The following is an 18,210-nucleotide window of genomic DNA, read 5'->3' as shown; positions in this document are numbered from 1 at the left end:
CGGCCGGCGGCACCTGTGGAATGGAAAGCGGCCAGCGATGGGCGGACGCCGCCGCCGCCGCCGCCGCCTGCGGCGGCGCCGGTAGGGGCCGCCGGCGCTTTCGGCGGCGCTGGCTGCTGCTTTCGCTGCTGTTGCGCCGCCCGTGGTGGCGGCGGTGGCTTTGCTGCCAGCAGCTGTTGCGGAGTGACATTTCTGTATGTGTCGTACAATATCTCCAGCAGCGTCGGCATCTCTCTCCGCAGGGGCGCCTGGGTGCCGTGTTGCGCCACCAGCAGCAGCAGCTCCAGGATGTTCTCGGAAAAGAGCAGCGACAGCAGGGAGGCCTGTGGTGGCGGTGTGGTGGTGGTAGTCGTGGTGGTGGTGGTGCTGTATGTACGGGGAGTAGTGTAGTGGACCAGACAACCAGCAGGCGCTAACTATGACGTTGATTACACTGTGGGCCGCGAGAGCCGGGGGGGACCCAGGAGGCCGAAACACAGCGGGTGTGGGGGGGCATGCACACGGCCGGTTAGTCTCATGCACTCCGCCCCCGGGTCAGGCCGCACGGGAAACGACGGCCGGCACACATCAGCGCTCCCCTCCGGGGGTGGCGCTCCAGCTAGACGGGATCTATGCCCGCTGGTCTCCTAACAGAAACGGAGACTAACTAACTAAGTAACTTTGTATTATATACATAATTATTGCCCAGCGCAGGGAAGTGCCTGTGCGCGTGCCACCGTGCATATTCCCATGTACATACGGTATGGGGGGGAGGGAGGGAGGGCACTCGCAAACACACACACACACACACACACACACCCGCGGCATCGTGGTTTGGCACCACAATAGAAGTCCGGGATGCGATTCCCTATTTGCTACCGGGGGACCTAACCGCCAACCGCCAACCACCGGCTACTGGTCAAGTATAAAACGAAACGAAACAAAACAGCAAAAGAAAGGTCCGAAAGCTCAGGATGGACACAAACCCCACTATCAAAGTCCGAGCCCCTCAAACAACAAAGAGCCGTCGCTGTCGTCGTACTGTCAGTGTCGGCTCCGGCCTCTCCACAACCAACCAACCAACGGGAACCAGCTTTACGATCGCCAAACCCGAAAGGGATACGACAGTAACTCCTTCCCCCTTTCCGTGCGTCATCTCGGCTACAGGAGGGAGGGGGGCCCCCGCGCACACCCCCTCAGCCACACACACACACACACACGCACCTGCAGCCGGGTTCTAGAAGACCCCGCAGCCAGGGTGGGGGAGGGCCGCTCGTCCGGCACCGCCAAAAGGTTTCGGAGCAGAACCAGAACCAGCTGTACGGCACCCTGCTGCTCAGGACTCAGGCGGGGGTGGGCGGCCAGGGGCTCGGCGATCAGGCCCAGTACGGCAACCAGGGCGTCCTGTGTGGGTTGAGGTTTCGGGGATTTGTTTGTTTGTATGTGTGTCGGGGGGAGGAGGGGAGGGAGAAGAGGAGGGTGTTCAGAGGGATGGTAAGGTGTGCGGGATATTTGGCTCGACTTACATTTGAGAACCATTCCTACAACATGGCAAACTCAGTTGGCGAAGGGAGGGAAGTCGTAATGATGGCAGCGTGTGATGCTCTCCTCTACTTCGGACCAAAACCCTGAGTTGAATGCTGCGTCGCAGTCTTGTACGACAAGTCGTCAAGGATGTACGACGTCCGGTCCGGGGGAAAACCCGCTTCCAGGGCGAGACGGGGCGGGGTGGCCCTGAAACCCTAAAACTCCGTGAAGCACCCAACACCCCCCTCCCGGCCTGTGTTCCTCTTCTTAGGCCCCATGACCGCTCCCACCCCCTGAAACCCTAAAACTCCGTGAAGCACCCAACACCCCCCTCCCGGCCTGTGTTCCTCTTCTTAGGCCCCATGACCGCTCCCACCCTCCCTCCTCTCCCTGAACCGCACTGACCTCCCCTGTTCGCCTTCACAGAGTCGCCCCCACCGTGCCTTTTTGCTCCACCCCGCCCCACCCCACCCCACCCCACCCCGCCCCACCCACCGGCTGCAACATGGCTTCCTTCACGTCCCGAACGAACCCCTCCTGGATCTCCGGTTTGGATGTGGCGGGGTCCACGGGCATGGTCAGGTAGGTCAACACCTTGACTGGGGGAGAGGGAGGGGGAAGGGGGAGGGGGGAAGAAAAGTGTTTTTTGCACACACGTGTGCGTGTGGGTTTGTGTGGGTTTTGACGTGACGGCGGTGCGTGGGGAATTCGCGGGAACGAGGGATAAGGACACGGCAGAGCAGGCAGGGCGGATGCAGGAACCCCTGTGCCACATGCACACACCCCTGAATATGTGCGTGTGTGTGTCTGTCTGTCTGTCTGTCTGAGTTTCGGGGCTTTTACAAACGTGCCAGCTCCCCTCCCTGGTCCCTTCCGTACACCGTCGGCCCAATCTCCCCAACCCGACCTCCCTCCACCTAAACACATTTCGAAATTAATATTCTCGTTGCATCCCACTGTTGCCGTTAACACAACTCCTTCCAAGCCACGTCACACCCTGATTCCCTCCGCATCAAATACACACGCAACTCGCACACGCACACACACACTTACATACACATTAGCATGGCCCCTGCACATATATACACATACACACGCGCGCGCACCCATGTGTACGACACCCGTACCGGCTTGCAGCGTGACATCCTTGTCGTGGGGGTACGTAACCAGCAGCGGCACCAGGTCCTGTACGGCAATGCGCCACTCGCCCAACCGGTTGAACACGGGCCTTATGTCCGGATCGTCCCGGCGGAGGAACCGCTGAAGATCTTTCAGACATCCTGGTGTTGAAAAAAACCGCCCGGTGTGGGTTTCGATATCGGGTAGGGAAGGGCGGGGTGGATGCGGATATGGGTTGTGGTTATTCCAATCAGGGCGGAAAAAAAAGTACAGTAAGGAAAAGGGATGGCCGACAGGGTGGAGAAGGGCTTTTTTGCTAAGGCATTGTTCGCGCAGGAGTGTTCGTCTGTAGAGCAATAACGACTGGGGCAAAGCGTGTTTACTTCTATATGAGCACGGGCGGGGCTCAGGTTTTTTAATGGGTGGGATGATAATAAACTGTCGCCCGCGACGTGAGCTGACCTAGCATGGATGCAGACGGCTCATGCCGTACAACCGTACATACTAGCCTAGAGGGTGTTGTCGTACATAGAAGGCGGTTGGCAATTTAGCTTTAAAATTTCTGAGCGTGACATATATATGTATTTTGGTCCAGTTCGCTGTGCTTTCTGGGTGGATGCCTCGCACCCCGCCATGGCGTTGCAAAATACTGATGCACCAACAGAAACCACCAACCACCGCCAGTAACAACAACAGAGCGCGAGCACAGGAAGGCGATAGGAACATCGCCACAAACGATAACAACTAGTCTTTTTTTCCATTCCCCAGGTCAAAGCCCCCAAAGTCAAAGCCTCCTGAAGCTAATACCGACACCCTCCGCAACTCTATCGTTCCTTTTGGTCGTTAAATCTCCTTTATCACTTGCTTTGCCTGAAGTGCCAGGTAGGATGATGCTTATAGGCGACCTGGCAGCCCTTGAGCCCTCGGCTTGTACTGGGAGGTTTGCAGGTGTGTACGGGGTACGGCACCCCGCGACCTTGTAACACCGACACGGAGCAACCCCTACGACAGTTCTGCGACCTGGAAGCCCTTATATACATACATACATACATACATGCGTACATACATATCCGGACCCCGCCAACCCCAACCCCACCCCATTGAAGGTTTTTTAGGCTTTCGGGTTTTGGAGCAACTCCCGTGCGGTATGGCCCGCCACCTGAGCCTCTAAGCGCCTGTGCCCGTCCTCTTTGCCCTTGCGGCCCAATCCCCCCCCCCCCACACACACACACACCACCCGCTCCATCTCCCCCTCACCCCGGGCCACCCCCACCCAGTCGCCTGTCGTAGTCCGTGGTCTGTTTTGTGCCCCCGGCCCCGGTCCTGGTCTAACAACGGCATGCGCGAAAAAGCTTTTCACATGTGCTGCTGTCGTTTGCGCCCAGCTTTACTCCACATCTTTGCGTCCAAGCACCACATTCTTTACCTATGCAGTCCTGGTCCTTTACGTAGACTTTTTGTCCGGTGGTTGTGTCCTGCATCCACCTGCCCAGGCCGTGAGCCACGCTGATGAGCAGCTCATAGTCCACGGGGTCGGGCTGCGGCCCGGCCGCCTGCTCGTTCTCGTCGTCCTGATCGGCGCCAACATCATCTGCTCCATCATCTAAATCATCCTCCAGATCCATCATGACGATGTCACCTGCGCTGTCCTTGTCTTTGGCACCGCGAATGGCATCTTGCTGCTCCCGGTGCGCCCCCGCAAGGTTGAGCCCATAAGCCATTGTTGTTATTGTTTTTTATTATTTTTAGCAGCTACACGTTCTAATGCTTATGCTGGCTTTCGAGCGTCCGTAGTCGCGAAGTTACGCCTGTGCTGCCTATGAAAGGGCATAGCGTCTTCCCTGGCACAAAGCTTGCATTTCAAGCTGCAAGCCGGTTGTTCATTCCACAGGGCGATCACAACTGATAATCCCTTGTTGATGGGCACAGATGCTCAACGCAACATGGCAGCCCCGCCAGAACGCGTGGATTTGGATTCTCCTAACGGCTAAACAACGATCACAAAGGAAAACCGTGAGTGCAAGACCGCCGAAGGTAGAAGCAACGTGGATATTTTCGTCATATCATTTGCGAAAGCCTTCATTGGGCTTCAATAAGGCACGCCCAGTCAACGGCCAGTTCATACAGTCGCCCGCCATCCAACTAAAACAAAAGCTACAAGCTCATAGGACACTGCTGTCGCCTGCTGTCTAGTTCTCATATGAACCGACGCCGGAAACCAGCTCGGGACCCTACTCAACCTGTGGATCCTCTCCATGCACACAAGTTGAGCCTGTCCAACCAAGCCACACCGCCTCTCACCCTGGTGCCCCTTTCCCAGCCATACTGGCCCTGCCCATGCGTTCCCACTCCAGCGCACCGCAAACCTATAACCAATCCAAGCACCTTTCCCGCCTTTTTCGTCACAGACATATGAAACAATTTTCGCACCTGACAGCAACCGAAGGGTGATGTCCGACATGCTCAGTTGCGGATTTGCACATGAACCCACCACCACCACCTTGTATGACCCGCGTGAAAGGGACTGGCACGCTACCGGGCCTGATAGAGTGGATCTATGGGATGGCGCGTACGGGTGAGCCCAGTAGGGAGATGGGCCCCCCTCCATGGGCCCCCTTCGAACGCTGTCCTCTCCTCCTCTTCTTCCCAGAACGGATGTGGGACTTCGGGCAACGCCTAGAGGGGCAGGAGTGGCGGACATCCCGCTTGGTTTTGGTCAGGATTGGGCAGGCAACAGAAACCCTAGTTCCCCCTTTTACGCTGGAAGAAGTGTTGACCGGCTGCCTAACAGTAAGATGCCCGGCCAGGCTTGGAAGCAGTGCTGTCGGAGTGCTACCAATATGCGCGTTTGCCTCGAGGAGAGGAAGGCTCTGTGTCGGGTAGTGGTAGGGGCAGGTGACGGCGGGAAGTGAACCAGCTTGTCCTGGTGCTGCACGTGCTGCTGGAACACATCAGGGCGACTGGGAACTCCTTCCCACGACAATTCACAACTACCATCCTCACCCCAATTTACAAGAAGGGTGACCCCAGCACGCCGAGTACTACCGGGGCATAGCGGTTGGAGGCGCTTTGGCGAAGTGCTATGCGCTTGTTCTCCTGGATAGGCTTGTTCTCCTGGCACGGGGAAGACGCCCTCACTTAGGCACCGAGGCCAAGCGGGTTTCAAAAGAGGTTTGCAGGTGCGGGGTACGCACCCCACGACCATACAACACCCACACAGTATGTGGGAGCCTGAAGACGTTTGTCAGTAGTACCACGTCGAGGGAGGGGGCTTGGGAAACGGAGCCCCGGGAAAATAGGGATGACAACCTTTCTATTGTGCGGAGACAGAGGAGCGGAGAGGACGGGGGCGCTCCAGGGGACGGGGCCTGTACGGCGGAAGAGGCCTGTCCTGGAGGAAGAGGTGCCAGGGTTTTACATGGACGTATTTCCAGTCCTTGTCTCAACGGGTGGGTCGCTGCCGTCCTGCGCCCTGTTGAGACCTATCACACATTCCCGCGATGGGGGACCAACACATCCTGGAGCTTGGCTGCTGCTCCTGTTGCTGTTCTTGATGAGTTGTCTGGACCGAAGGGTTCCCCTTTGTTCATCCCCTAAAGGATGAGTTGCGCATCGTGGAATTGGTAGCGGCTGGGTTACTGGTTACTGGTGCTGCAGACCCTCCCCCCATTTCTCACTTGTGCGAAACGGGTAACCTGTAATAACTTGGTGTTGCGGATTGTCTGGTTGTGGGTGCAGCGTTACCGGGCAAAGAGAAGACGAGGAGGACGCGGCCATGGCGCTTATTTGTCTGGTCTTACTTCCACGACGGAGCTAAGGACCCCCCTCTTCACCCCCACCACCCCACCACTGGGCACCTGGGGGCCCTTCAGTCATAATAGTACGCATTCCGCGCCCTAGGAAGCAAAATAATCGAGGCTTCCCCATCACCGCCTCCTCCCCGGCTTCACCACTCCTCCGCCCCACTCGCGGGCCCCCCTGCCAATACCTAATTTCCTACTCATCGTTAGCCTCCTCCAAACCCTAAACTCCCCTCCCCTCCACCCTCCTCCCGCCTAGCCGCTGCAGCAAGGATGACATCCACGGCCCCATCCTCACGCTCCACATCCACAAACGAATCAAGGACGGCTGAGCCATGTGACCCGATCCGCAGTCTCCTCTTCCTAAATCGAACACCCCGCTGTAACATCCGTACACGGCTCACCCCATGAAACCCACCTCCCCTCGCCTCCCCCCCTTCTCCCCCCACACCTCACACCGCCCACCCCGGGACCCCCAAGCTCGTCAACTTGACGTACGCCGCCGCGAAGTCCGCAAAGAAAGCGTCCTGGTCCTCCGCGTAACGCTCGATATACGGCAGGCACTCCGGGTCATCCGGCAGTACATGATCCGAGGGCAGGCCGATCATGGAGGCCATCGAGTCGTTGGGATTGGTCCAGGGGCGGCGAAGCAGGGCCCGGTAGTACTCGTTGTCGAAGCGGGTGGGGTCCCCAAAGCCCTTGCTGCCTAGCGTGTGGGCACCTGCGCGTGTGTCCGTACATATGTATGTATGTAGGTATGTCGGGTTTGTGCGTATGTCGGATTGGGGTTCCCTCGTGGCCGGCGGGTGTTGGGCGCGAGGAAAAAAGGGAGAGTTAGGAGAAGCAAATACGACCAATATACATACAAGGGAAAGCCATTAAAATATGATGACACTTTTGCGTAGTGTAGTGTAGTGTAGTGTAGTGTAGTGTAGTGTAGTGTAGGGCCCCGGGGGCTCGTCCCGTTGGCCAGGGGGCCGAGGAGGGAATTGTAGGAGGAGGGGGGCAGAGTCGGTCGCGCAACGGGCCCGTAAAGCCCGCGGTCCTGTTCTCAAAAGATGCTGGTGTTATGTAGTAACCATGCCATGGGCATACATACATACATGCATACATACATCCATCTGGGAAAGGGACAGTAAAGGCCTAAAAGCTACAACTGGAACGGGAAGCGCAAGAGGGGGGCCCAAAGGGGGGCCGAACACAGCGAAAAACCCCGCTTAGCTTACCCCCTCCCTCCTCCTTCCCTCATCCCAACCGCTCCCTACCCCCCCCCTACCCGACAGCGCCACCATCTCCTGCACGCTCAGCCCCTTGGCCGCGAAGTTGGCCTTGAGCTGCTCCGCGGTGAAGTTCTCTCCGGGCATGCGGTCCGGGGGGTCGGGGGAGGCCGCCGCCGCCACCGGCCTGCCCAGCGCCAGAGCGATGTCCGGGCCCCCACACAGCCGCACCGCATAAGCCCCAGCTAGAGCCACCAGGTCCGCATCCGTCGCAACACCCTCGGCGGGGGTACCCCGCAGCTCATCACGGACCTGAGGGGGGCCGGGGAGGGGGATGTGTGTCTGTGTGTGTGTGTCTGTGTGTTTCGGGCGGGGACGTGAGGGGTTGAGGAAGTGATGCCGCGGGGGGAGAGGAAGAATGGGCCTGACGGATAGATAGATAGATAGACAGGGGGAACATACACATCAGTTGGTGGGCATATGAGATACGTAATGAGCCCCAAACAGAGCGAGACCCTACGTGAAGGGGGAAGGAAGTGTGTGTGTGTGTGTGTGTGTGTAATTGTGTATTGGTGGGTTGTTGGGGTCTAAGGAAATAACCCTGAGCCAGCTCAGCCACATACGAACCACCACCGCATAGTCGCCGTGCCATTGCATTCGAGGATGGATGAAGTCCCACCCCCTAGGGGCGGGTGCCAGGCGCACCCACGCCGCCACACGCACCCGGACAGGGGGTTACCCTGCTGGGACTGTCCTTCCCCTCCCTTGCCTTACCCCAAACAAAACACGCATAGACACACACAAACATACACACACGCACCTGCTCTATGATCCTCCACCCCCTCTTCAGCCCCGCATTTTCAGGGCGGTCCAGTTCGTACTGTATGGAGGCGTTCAGCCCCCCGTTCCCCGGGGGAAAGCTGAAGGTGCCCGCGTCGTGAAACACAAGTCGCAGCGCCACGGCCGTCTGTACGTATGTGTATGTGCATGCGGGTGAGGTGGGGGGGGGGAGGCAAGGAAAGTAAGACGCATTCAGCCGTGACGACGAAGCCCGCACGCACGCATACGACACATTGCGGGGCTGAAGCGGTGATGCGGTGGGGCGGACGCCGTCGAGGCCCAAGAGTGCCGGTGGCGGGGTTAGGGGTGGTGGGGCCCGGGATGGCAGATGAACATGACGATGTTGTTGTTGTTGTTGTTGTTGTTGTTGTTGTTGTTGTTGTTGTTGTGTCCTATCGTCAGTCCGTAGCAGCCGGGTAAGCCGTACGCCAGTACCCCGGTGCACAGGGGGGGGCACTGCGCACTAGGTACCCACCCACCCCCGGGGATGGGGCACTTGGGGCGGAGGTCGGTGGGCGCAGGGAGGTGGAGGACTGGATGAACGGAAGACTGGAGGGAGGGGTGTGGCCATGTCCTCGCCCCACCGCAGCTCCATACCCGTACACATCAGTGGTTGCTGTGGGCTGTGTGTGTATGTATGTGTGTGTATGTATGTGTGTGTATGTGTGTATGTGCACAGGGTAACCAGGATGAGAGGCCTGGAAGGACTGCAGCTCTCCTTCCTATCTATCTCTCCCACTTCACCCCACCCTCTCTTTCCCCCGCCCTCCTCTCATGTCGTGTGTCGTGGGTTGAAAAGCTGGGGCATCCTTCCTTCCTAAGCCACACCTGGCTGTTGCTTTATTGACATATCGCATTACCTCGGATTACCCGCCTCGCACCGAAACGCAGTTTGAATTTCAGGCCGTTACCTCCAATCCCCGCCCACGTTCTCGGTCTGTGCGGCGTCTCCCTCCTTTCAATCGTTCGTGCCTACTTGGCCCACCCACCTTGGCCTTGGGGATGGCCCGGGCTAGCGCCTTGTTGAGGGCTGCCTTGACTTCCCTGGAGGGAGTAACTGGGACAGAAATAGCAGCGGCGGTGGCGGGGGCTGTGGCGACCAGCTGGCCAATGGACGGCAGCACTCCACCAATTAATGCGCCCAGCAGCGGCGCAGAAAGACCCAGTACCTGGCGCCTGGAAAGAGCTGGCTGCTCTTTAGTCTGATCCCGGTCATGGCCTGCGTGCAAAAGACCGCGATGGGGAGCGTGTTGCTGACCGGACCATTTCGATGACTGTCCGGCTCCTCGCGACGAGATTGCAAGAGCTGACTGGGACCTGACCTGTCGATGGGACGCGGGCCTGATGCGCTACATCCGCTCTAATCAGAAGAGGATTGCGTTGTTTCGCGCCAGGTGTTCGGCTGGCGAGAGTATCGGGGCACGGTGGGCGATGCAGAACGCCAAACATAGCTAATGAGTGTGACAGTGCACGGATCGGGCTATCCAAAATTGAAGTGAAATGCGACGCGGGAACTTGAGAGTTCCCGAAAGGAGAGTCGAGTACGGGGCATACGGGGTCTGATCAGACTGACAACCATCGCACAGCAGTGACGGAACGCCAACAAACACTCTGTGCAGCAATTCGCATTTTATTTTGCAGATCAGGTGAACATATTTCATTGTTTAAACGAAGACAAATTGATGACTGCGCGGGCACGGACAAAGTCTGAATAAGATACGGTTGTGGGGCACACAACGCCGGCCTGCTAGCGACTATGCCCCCTGTGAACAATATCTAAGTAGGATTTATTTATGGCGCTCTTGGGAGGCACACATACGTTGCCGCGAAGGTTTATTTCTAGCCTCGAGCCTTTTCGCTTAGCTTGCGCAGCCCCTCACACACATCGACAGCAGTTTGTACGGGGCTTTCGCAGCAGTTTATGTAGCGTTGCAAACGTCTTGCGTTGCGCGGCAGGTCGGCCTGTCATTAGGGCGATGAGCTCGACGACAGCGGCCCCGGCCCAAGAGTTCCCCCAAAGCACTGCAGAGCCGCCATCATGGATGCAGAAGGTCAAGGCAAACTTCTGCAGGTAGGCAAGGGCGGACCCTGCACAGATGCGTTGGGCGGACGGCTGGAGGGGGCAATGCCGTACAGTGGAAACTAATATCCAACGGGGAGCTTTCCAGCGCGACGAAAGGACATGCTCCCGCGAACGTGGGCGCCAGCATTGCCCTTGCATCGTGATGTGCACGAAGGTGCCTCAGCTCGCTTGACTACACGTGTCTTCATACTTTGCCATTTGCCATGATGTACGTCACTGCCGTACTGCAGTACATGGAACAAATCTTTCAGTTGATCACACGCCTGGCCGTCCTGTCATATATCCTTAGCCCTCCTGCCGGTCGTCTGGCTGGATGCCCGTTTGAACTGTCTGGGTTTTGCGTAGTGATCTGTGGATGGATTTACCTTCGTCCCCAAGCTGCCTCGTCTGTCCACCACTCGCCTACCCGCCTGCCTGCATGTCCCTCCCGGGGCCCCTCTCAAGCTATGTGGGGCTCGTTTTACATGTTGCCTCTCACAGCCACGGACTGTTTCTCTTGCAACCTGTCTGTCCGTTCGTCTGTCTGTCCGTCTGTCTGTCCGTATCGCTTTCCAGACTCTCTTCCCCATTCCTACATCTTCCGCTCTCCTGATGCTGCTGCCTGCTTTCTTTTGGGGGAAGGGAGGTAGGTAGCAGACACGGAGGCCTCACATCCATTCCAAACTTCATTTACATGCGCTCTCCCCCCTCCTCTCCGCTCACTAAACCCCACTTCCCCCCTCTCCCCCTCTCTTTCCCTCCCTATCTCCGGGGGGACATGCGTGTTTGTGTGTGTATGTTTGTGTGTGTTTGTGTGTGCGTGTGTCTATATATGTGGGTGTCTCCCAGGGTATGCGGCGGCCGCCTGTCCGTGTCCAAGCCCACGGGCGACAAGGAATGGCGCCACGTGTGCGGCAGCTGCGGCTACGTGGACTACCTGAACCCCAAGATGGTGGTGGGCTGTGTAGTGGAACACCAGGGGAAGCTGCTGCTGTGCAGGTGGGGGCGGGGTGGGGGTGGGGGTGGGGGCGTGTATGGGTGTGTGTGTATATAGTTAACTGGTTCGTAGGAAGGAAATGGCGAGGATGATATGAGAGCATCTGTACCGTGTTTCTATGTTTCTGTGTATAGGTGTGTGTGGAAGTGCGTGTGTGTGTGGCGGTGGGAGGGTGAGGTTGGGAAGGGCGGGATGAATCTGGAGGGATGGATGGCGGGGGAAACGTTGTTAAGGGGCTTACCTGGAAAGGTTGTGTGTCTGTGTGGGTTGGGGAGGGGAGGGGGAAGAGGGGAGGGGGGTTATGGGGAGGGCGTATGTACGTTGAGGGTGGCACGACAGCTATTCATGTGTTTTGGGGAAGATAGGGGGGAGGTATGTGGGGGCTGGGGGCGCTGCTGGGCGGCGTGGGTTCCCAAAACAACTAGTGACGATGAGCAGCAGTAGCGGCAGCAGCAGCAGCGGTAGGAAGGACTGATGGACAGCTGGACCGCAACGCGGGCCCACTCGACCGACCCACGGGTCAGCCAGCTTCCCTCTCTGCCTACCTGGTTACCTGCCTTCCATTCCCTCCCCTTCCCTCTTGTCCCCCCATCCGGCCCCCTCCCAACCTACCCCATCCCCATGCATCCGTCTATCGCCTGTGCCTATTCGCACTCTCCCCCCCAACCCCCCCATGGCGGTCCCCCAGACGCGCCATCGAGCCGTGTCGGGGTTTGTGGACCCTCCCCGCGGGGTTCATGGAGCTCAACGAGTCCACCGTGGGGGGGGCGGTCAGGGAGACGTGGGAGGAGGCGCATGCGGCTGTGCAGGCGAGGAGGGGGGAGGGGAGGAGGGGTGTGTTTGTGTGTGAGGGGAAGGGCTTTACAGTTTCTGGGTTGGGTGTGAGGAGGAGGGCGGGAAACGGGGGGGAAAGGAGAGGAGGGGAGCCCTGGCGTTGTGAGGCATGTGTTTTGTGACGCGCTGTGAGGGGCAGGGGACGTGTGGAGGAGCATCAGGACCAGCATCACATGATGTCGTGCACAGATGCGTGTATGTATATGTATGTATACATGTATATATGTCGGATGTCGGGGATGCAAGGGGTTTACGGTGATGGTGGAGGCGGCCGCGGCCGGCGGTTTCTTCCCCGCTCTCCTCAAACCCCCCTCCCCTCACCCGCCACCTACCCCCCGCCAACTCAGGTTATCGCCCCCTACGCGCACTGGGACATCCCGAACATAGGACAAGCGTACATCCTTTTCAGGTGCGTGTGTGTGTAAGTGTTTATATTTAATTAAACTGCAAAACGTCGCGAGGAAGCTGTGATCATCACACTTGTTGTTGTTGTTGTTGTTGCGGGGGGGGCCGGGAAGTCACCGACCACATCCCGAGCTCTACCGGCGGGTGAAGTCGCAGTCCAGGAGTGATGTAAGGGGTGGGGTGGGGGGGGCCGGGAAGTCACTGACCACATCCCGAGCTCTACCGGCGGGTGAAGTCGCAGTCCAGGGGTGATGTAAGGGGTGGTGGGGGAGATAGCTGTGCATTTCCTCAACAACAACATGTGGGTGTGTCGATGTACGTGGGGGTCCAGTGACAGATGACGCCAGGCCGAGCCGAGCTGGTGTAACAGCCGGAGCCGCGGTAGCAGTGGTGGCGGTATGATACAGACTACCACTGGGGGGTGGTGGGGGTGGGGGGGGTGGATGGCTAGAGTCGACGAATGCTATGCAAGGACGTGTTTTTGCCCCAAGTGAGGAACTCTGAGCAGACGACGATATATATATATATATGTATATATATGTATATATATATCCAACTACTTATTGTTCGTTAGTAGTTGGTTAACGGACACGGCAAGCCAGGGGGAGGGGGTCATGCGTCAGCTGCACGTGTGATTCTGGTGATAGCCGGGTAGGGCCCCGCCCCTCCGCCCCCGGGGAGGGGGTCTTTCACCCCCGGGGGGAACCAGGAGCCCTTCCGTGAGTGTGTGTGTGTGTGTATAAGGGGGAAGAAAGGGGGACGGTATGCGGGCCCGCAGATGGGGGAGGGGAAATAAAACACAATGTCACACAATTGACCCACCGGAACCCACCTGCCTTACGCCCGCCCTGGACCGGCCCCCCTAGGGCCCAACTCGCGCCGCCGTACACCTATTCCTCGGGACCTGAATCTCTGGAGGTGGCGTTATTCGCCCCGGACGACATCCCCTTTGACCAGATTGCCTTCAGCTCTGTAGCCGTTACGTTGCGGTTGTACTGCGAAGATCTGCGGACGGGGGCCTTCCGCGTGCATCATGGTGAGGTGGGGATGGATGGAAAGGGGTCTATACGGCAGTGGAGTGCATGTATGTGTGTATGTATGTGTATAAGATGAGTGTTGAGGGTTGGAAATCAAAAAAACAGGATCTTGGGGGCACAGCTGGCTGGGGGTTGGGGAGAGAAATGACGGGAACGACATTGAAGGAGGCAGTCTCTGGCAGGAACCAGCTTGCTGCTTGCTTCTACCCTCTTTTCTCTCTCTCTCTCTCTCTCTCGCCTCCATCCTGTCTCTGTCCTTTCCCCGGCTTTTTCCCCCTTCTCCCCTCCCTCTCCCTTTACTTCTTTACGGCTTGGCATTACTGCTTTTCTTCCGCGCTTATTTTAGTCTTGGCGGCTAGGTAGGTAGTTTTCCGACATCTTCTTCACTACGTCATCCCGAGGTCGCCGCCTTCAAGAACGCCTTTCGGTCAGTTCTACGTCTGGTACACTCTTGCCCTGGCAGCAGCTTCACTCGTCCATGGTTCGTCTCTCCCCCCTCCCTCTCCCGCCTTCCCTTCCCTCTCCCCCCAATTTCCTTTTCGTCAACTGTGTGTGCTTCGCCGTAACCCCCCACCACCCAGGTGTCATTGACAAGAGGCCGGGTTCGTTACCCAACGACCCGGGGACGTTCCAGCTCCGAGACCATGTGGCCATGGAGGTCACCAGCACTGCAACCACCTCCACCACCGCAACCAATACCCCGGGGACAGGCGGCGGGCAGACAGGGCCAGGTTCATAGCCACCTCCACCAGCACCTCCACCAGTCATGAGGGCTCGGAACGGTGGGGGGAGGGGAACCTCCTCCAACCCGGGCCCCCTGCATGTGCTATGTTTGTGTGCGGGTGTGTGTCCGCCCTGTCTCTCTGCATCGACACGACGTCAACACACACACACACACACACAGCAGCAGCAGCAGCAGCAGCAGCAGCAGTAGCAGCAGTGGCAGCCGCCGCGGGGTGAGAGCTGTCCCAAGGAGGAGTATTTCAAGGGGGCCGGGCAGGGGGTCGGCAGCTGCAGCAGCGGCAGCAGTGGCGGAGCTAATCTGCACTGCAGCTGACGAGGACCATTCGCCAGCTCCACCTCGCCCCGCGCTCCCTGGCCTCCCGCCCACCCTTTCCTTGGCAGCAGCTTCACTCGCTCGTGGTTCGTCTTTCCCTCCGTGGCCTTGCACCCCCCTTTTCCTCCCACCCCCGTGGTGATTAAGCGGAGCGGACTGTGGAGGGAACCGCTCACCCGCACACCCCGCCACTCGCCCACCCACACCCACCTTCCAACAACAGCACCTGTGCACCGGGGCGCGTTCCGAGTCAGGGCCCTGTTGCGCCCTGGGTGGTTCCGGCTGTGGCCTATCTCGACAGGGCGCTGGCAGACCGCCTCGAGGGCTGACAGGAGATGCGGAGATGAGAGGTGCCCCGGGGGGGTGGGGGATAAGGCTCTGGAGGGGCCCCAGGCGGGTTGCCGCTGCTGTGCTGTGTCGGCCTTGGTGTTTGTTTGTAGTGGGCATCGTCGAGTGGGCATCCGACGACGGACGACGACGGCATCAGCATCCTGACGCAAGTCACTGAGGGCGTCAGCTGATCTTCAAAACGTCGAGTACACCTTCACCCCCCCACTGGTCGACCTTAGGGGCTGCGCGGGTGTGAGGTGGTGATATTGGTATTCTATTCCACCAGTGGAGGTGAGGGGCGAGTCCGATGAGGTTGGTGTTGATGAGGTTGGTGTTGCGGGTCCTAAGGAAAGTACAGAAGTGCTGATCTGGTATTTGGTGTGACAGGCAGATGGCGGAGAGGTTGGTGATGGAGTCGGTCGGTCGGTTCTGAACCTCGGTGTCTGTGTTCCCTCCAGGCGCCACTGCCGCCACCATCACCTGCTGCTGCGGCAGGTTTCTTCCCCCTTCCCTCCCTCCTCAACACCATCGCCTTGTCATCATTCGCAGCCGGGGATGGCGCACGAGGTTATAACGCTTGTGTGTGTATGCATGTGTGTATGTATGTGTGTTCCTGTGTTTCCGTACTGTTACGTTGGGTTTTAGGGTTAGCAGCGAACCTGAAACGGGTCCAGGGCTGTGTTGTGTAGCCTGGGGGTGTTGGGCATGTTGGGTAGCAGCCGGTGGGGTCGGCCCGTGCCACCCCTAGCGACCACGCACCTGGCATCACTGGCGCTATCTTGAGACTCTCCAGCTTGAGTGTACTGTCAACCGCTTTAAATGCCCGCGAGTGGCTAGATTAGGAGGGGGGCGGGGTACACCGGTAGGGGCTGGGGTTGCTGGGGTTGGGGTCGCTGGAGCTGCTTGCTGGACAGGGGGGAAGTTCTACGGGGGGGATTCTTCACAGACGGGGGTGGGGCAGGGGTGCTGACATGGAGGCGCCAAAGGGGCATGAGAGGAGTACTGGGCAGCATGCAGGTGGGGATGTTGCCACTGGGGGAGTTACCACTTCCGTTGGTGCATACCCGTGTGTGTATGGATGTATGTACGTATGGATGTATGTACACGCTGCAAAGTTTCCACCATGTACAAGCGTTACGTACGTGCAAAGCTCGCAGCTGTGTACACATACATTACCTGTATCAAGCTCGCTCGTGTAGATTGTGTAGATTCTCACGTCGGTGCCTGTGAGGGGCAATGCGGATGTGTGCGCGTATGTATGTATGTATGTCGTTGATTACACTGTGGGCCGCGAGAGCCGGGGGCCGAGGCCGAAACACAGGGCAAGGGTCGGGAGCACACAGCGCAAGTCGGTTAGTCTTGTGTGCTGCCAACCCCACCCCGACTCAGACGGCCAACACACTAGGCAGCCACTCCGCAGCCCCTCCATCCTGGGATGCGCTGCTGTGAGAACACGACGAGCTCTCAGGTCCCGCTAGATCGAGTCCACAAGTCTCAAGTAGGGCCAAGGCAAAAGCTCTCTGAAACAACCAAACAAAACACAACCAACGACAAAGGGAAGAAAAACCCGAAAAAGGAAAAAGACGGCCAGGTTCGCCCAGGCAGGGGAGGGCTCCTGATACACCTAACAAGCCCAAAGAAGAAAAACCTCCAAGAAAGAAAGGCATAGAGAGCTCGAACCACAAGACGTCTTTCAGCCACCTCACAAGAACTGTCCTCCTCTACTTCTCCCTTCCTGGGCTGGTCCAGGGGAGAAGTAACCAACCAAAGAAAAGGGACCACCCACAAGCCTGATCACCACTGCAGGTACCCGGGATAGGCCGGCGAGACCATAAACGGGACAACGTAGCCACGACACGCAGCTCCTAGGCCCTCCAGAATACCGCAGGGGGAGGAATGTAGCCCGCACGGCGCCTCCCCCTTACCATCACTAAACCAGAACGGCTGGTCCTCCAGAACCTACTCACCCTGCCTCGTACTGCATCGCTCCCACCCGCCAAGCAACCCAGTGCCGCAAAGAAGACGTGCCTAAGTAGAATGGCCCTCCTGGGGCCACAACTCCCCCTCATCCGAGCCCCACTGCTACCAACAGAACTCAATCTCCCAAACACCAGTAAACCTACGTCCTCTTGGCGCTCTCAACGCCATTTCCCCCCTCCCCTACCCGCACATCCCCTCCTCCACTGGGCTCTCCAACACCCTACAACCTCAGGGCGGCACTAGTGAGGAAAAAGGATTCCTCCCCGCACTACATGACCCTCTCCACTCCCGCACTACTCCTCTCCATCTCCCGCCTCGGGGTTTCCTTTCTCCTATACCCTTACCTCCAACCTCTACCCCCCTTCAGCTCCTATACCCCGCCCGAGCCCTGCCCTACATACTAAGCTCAAAGCTCTCTTAGGCAATAATTTCCACCATGTCGGCACACCGCAATGCACCTTCTGAAACCGACAGGATCGGGTGGTCAGGCCCCACCCTGTCCCAGCCTCTCCGCAGGATGCCCAGCACCGTGAAAGAGTGCGAACACGCCCAGAAGTCCACCACTGCCCGTGTGCAGGCTTGCTCCAAGGGGGTTGCTACGGGTGCCGCTGCCGCCATGGTTGCCTTTGCTGCTACCACCCCTGTCACTGTGTTCCACTCCTGCATTTGGTCCTCATCCCCCGGCATGTTCAGTGCAGGCCCCGTCTGCGGTCCCACCCTGTCGGCCTGGATGAAAAAGTCCATTATCCGCCTCTGCCTGGGGCCGGGTGCCTGCCCCTGCTGCACGTGCTCCCGGTTCTGTGGTCCTTGGCTCCCAGCTTGTTCCTGTCTCCTGCCCACTGCCCTCAGGCAGCATCTGCCCTCCATGGCAGACAGGGCCGACAGGGCGATTATATCCCATACAGCCTGTTCACATCCGGCTGGGGCCAGTACTAGCCAGTGTTTTTTTTTCGTTTTGGGCCTAGTACCCTATAGTAATGAACTGGGTGTTTCTTGAGGTTACAATTCCTATTTGTATAGTCGCTG

The 18,210-nt window shown here is 58.5% G+C and overlaps 3 protein-coding genes across 3 annotated transcripts in view; 1 reads left to right on the top strand and 2 right to left on the bottom strand.

The window, feature by feature from the left end:
- The window catches only part of VOLCADRAFT_92689 (uncharacterized protein), a gene marked incomplete at both ends in the record, with an annotated part of 21,755 nt that extends 17,409 nt beyond the window's left edge, over positions 1-4,346 (bottom strand). The window contains 4 exons of the mRNA XM_002951987.1: positions 14-323; positions 1,204-1,383; positions 2,002-2,105; positions 4,052-4,346. Of these exons, the coding sequence (XP_002952033.1) occupies positions 14-323; positions 1,204-1,383; positions 2,002-2,105; positions 4,052-4,346 (889 nt within the window). The remainder of the gene's footprint in view (positions 1-13; positions 324-1,203; positions 1,384-2,001; positions 2,106-4,051) is intronic.
- A 2,531-nt stretch (positions 4,347-6,877) lies between these two features.
- Positions 6,878-8,597, bottom strand: apx2 (L-ascorbate peroxidase; the record flags this gene model as incomplete). The annotated part of the gene is made up of 3 exons (XM_002951986.1): positions 6,878-7,146; positions 7,702-7,921; positions 8,439-8,597. Coding segments are annotated over 3 exons (648 nt in total), but the record flags the coding sequence as incomplete, so codon positions are not given.
- A 2,800-nt stretch (positions 8,598-11,397) lies between these two features.
- VOLCADRAFT_44814 (uncharacterized protein) lies at positions 11,398-14,466 on the top strand (the record flags this gene model as incomplete). The annotated part of the gene is made up of 5 exons (XM_002952064.1): positions 11,398-11,543; positions 12,230-12,344; positions 12,723-12,784; positions 13,647-13,816; positions 14,399-14,466. Coding segments are annotated over 5 exons (561 nt in total), but the record flags the coding sequence as incomplete, so codon positions are not given.
- Positions 14,467-18,210: the final 3,744 nt, after the last annotated feature.

Source organism: Volvox carteri (genome assembly GCF_000143455.1).
Source record: "Volvox carteri f. nagariensis unplaced genomic scaffold VOLCAscaffold_27, whole genome shotgun sequence".
NCBI lineage: Eukaryota > Viridiplantae > Chlorophyta > Chlorophyceae > Chlamydomonadales > Volvocaceae > Volvox > Volvox carteri.
The sequence above is the reverse complement of the archived record's forward strand: the minus strand, read 5'-3'. Positions and strand labels throughout refer to the sequence as shown.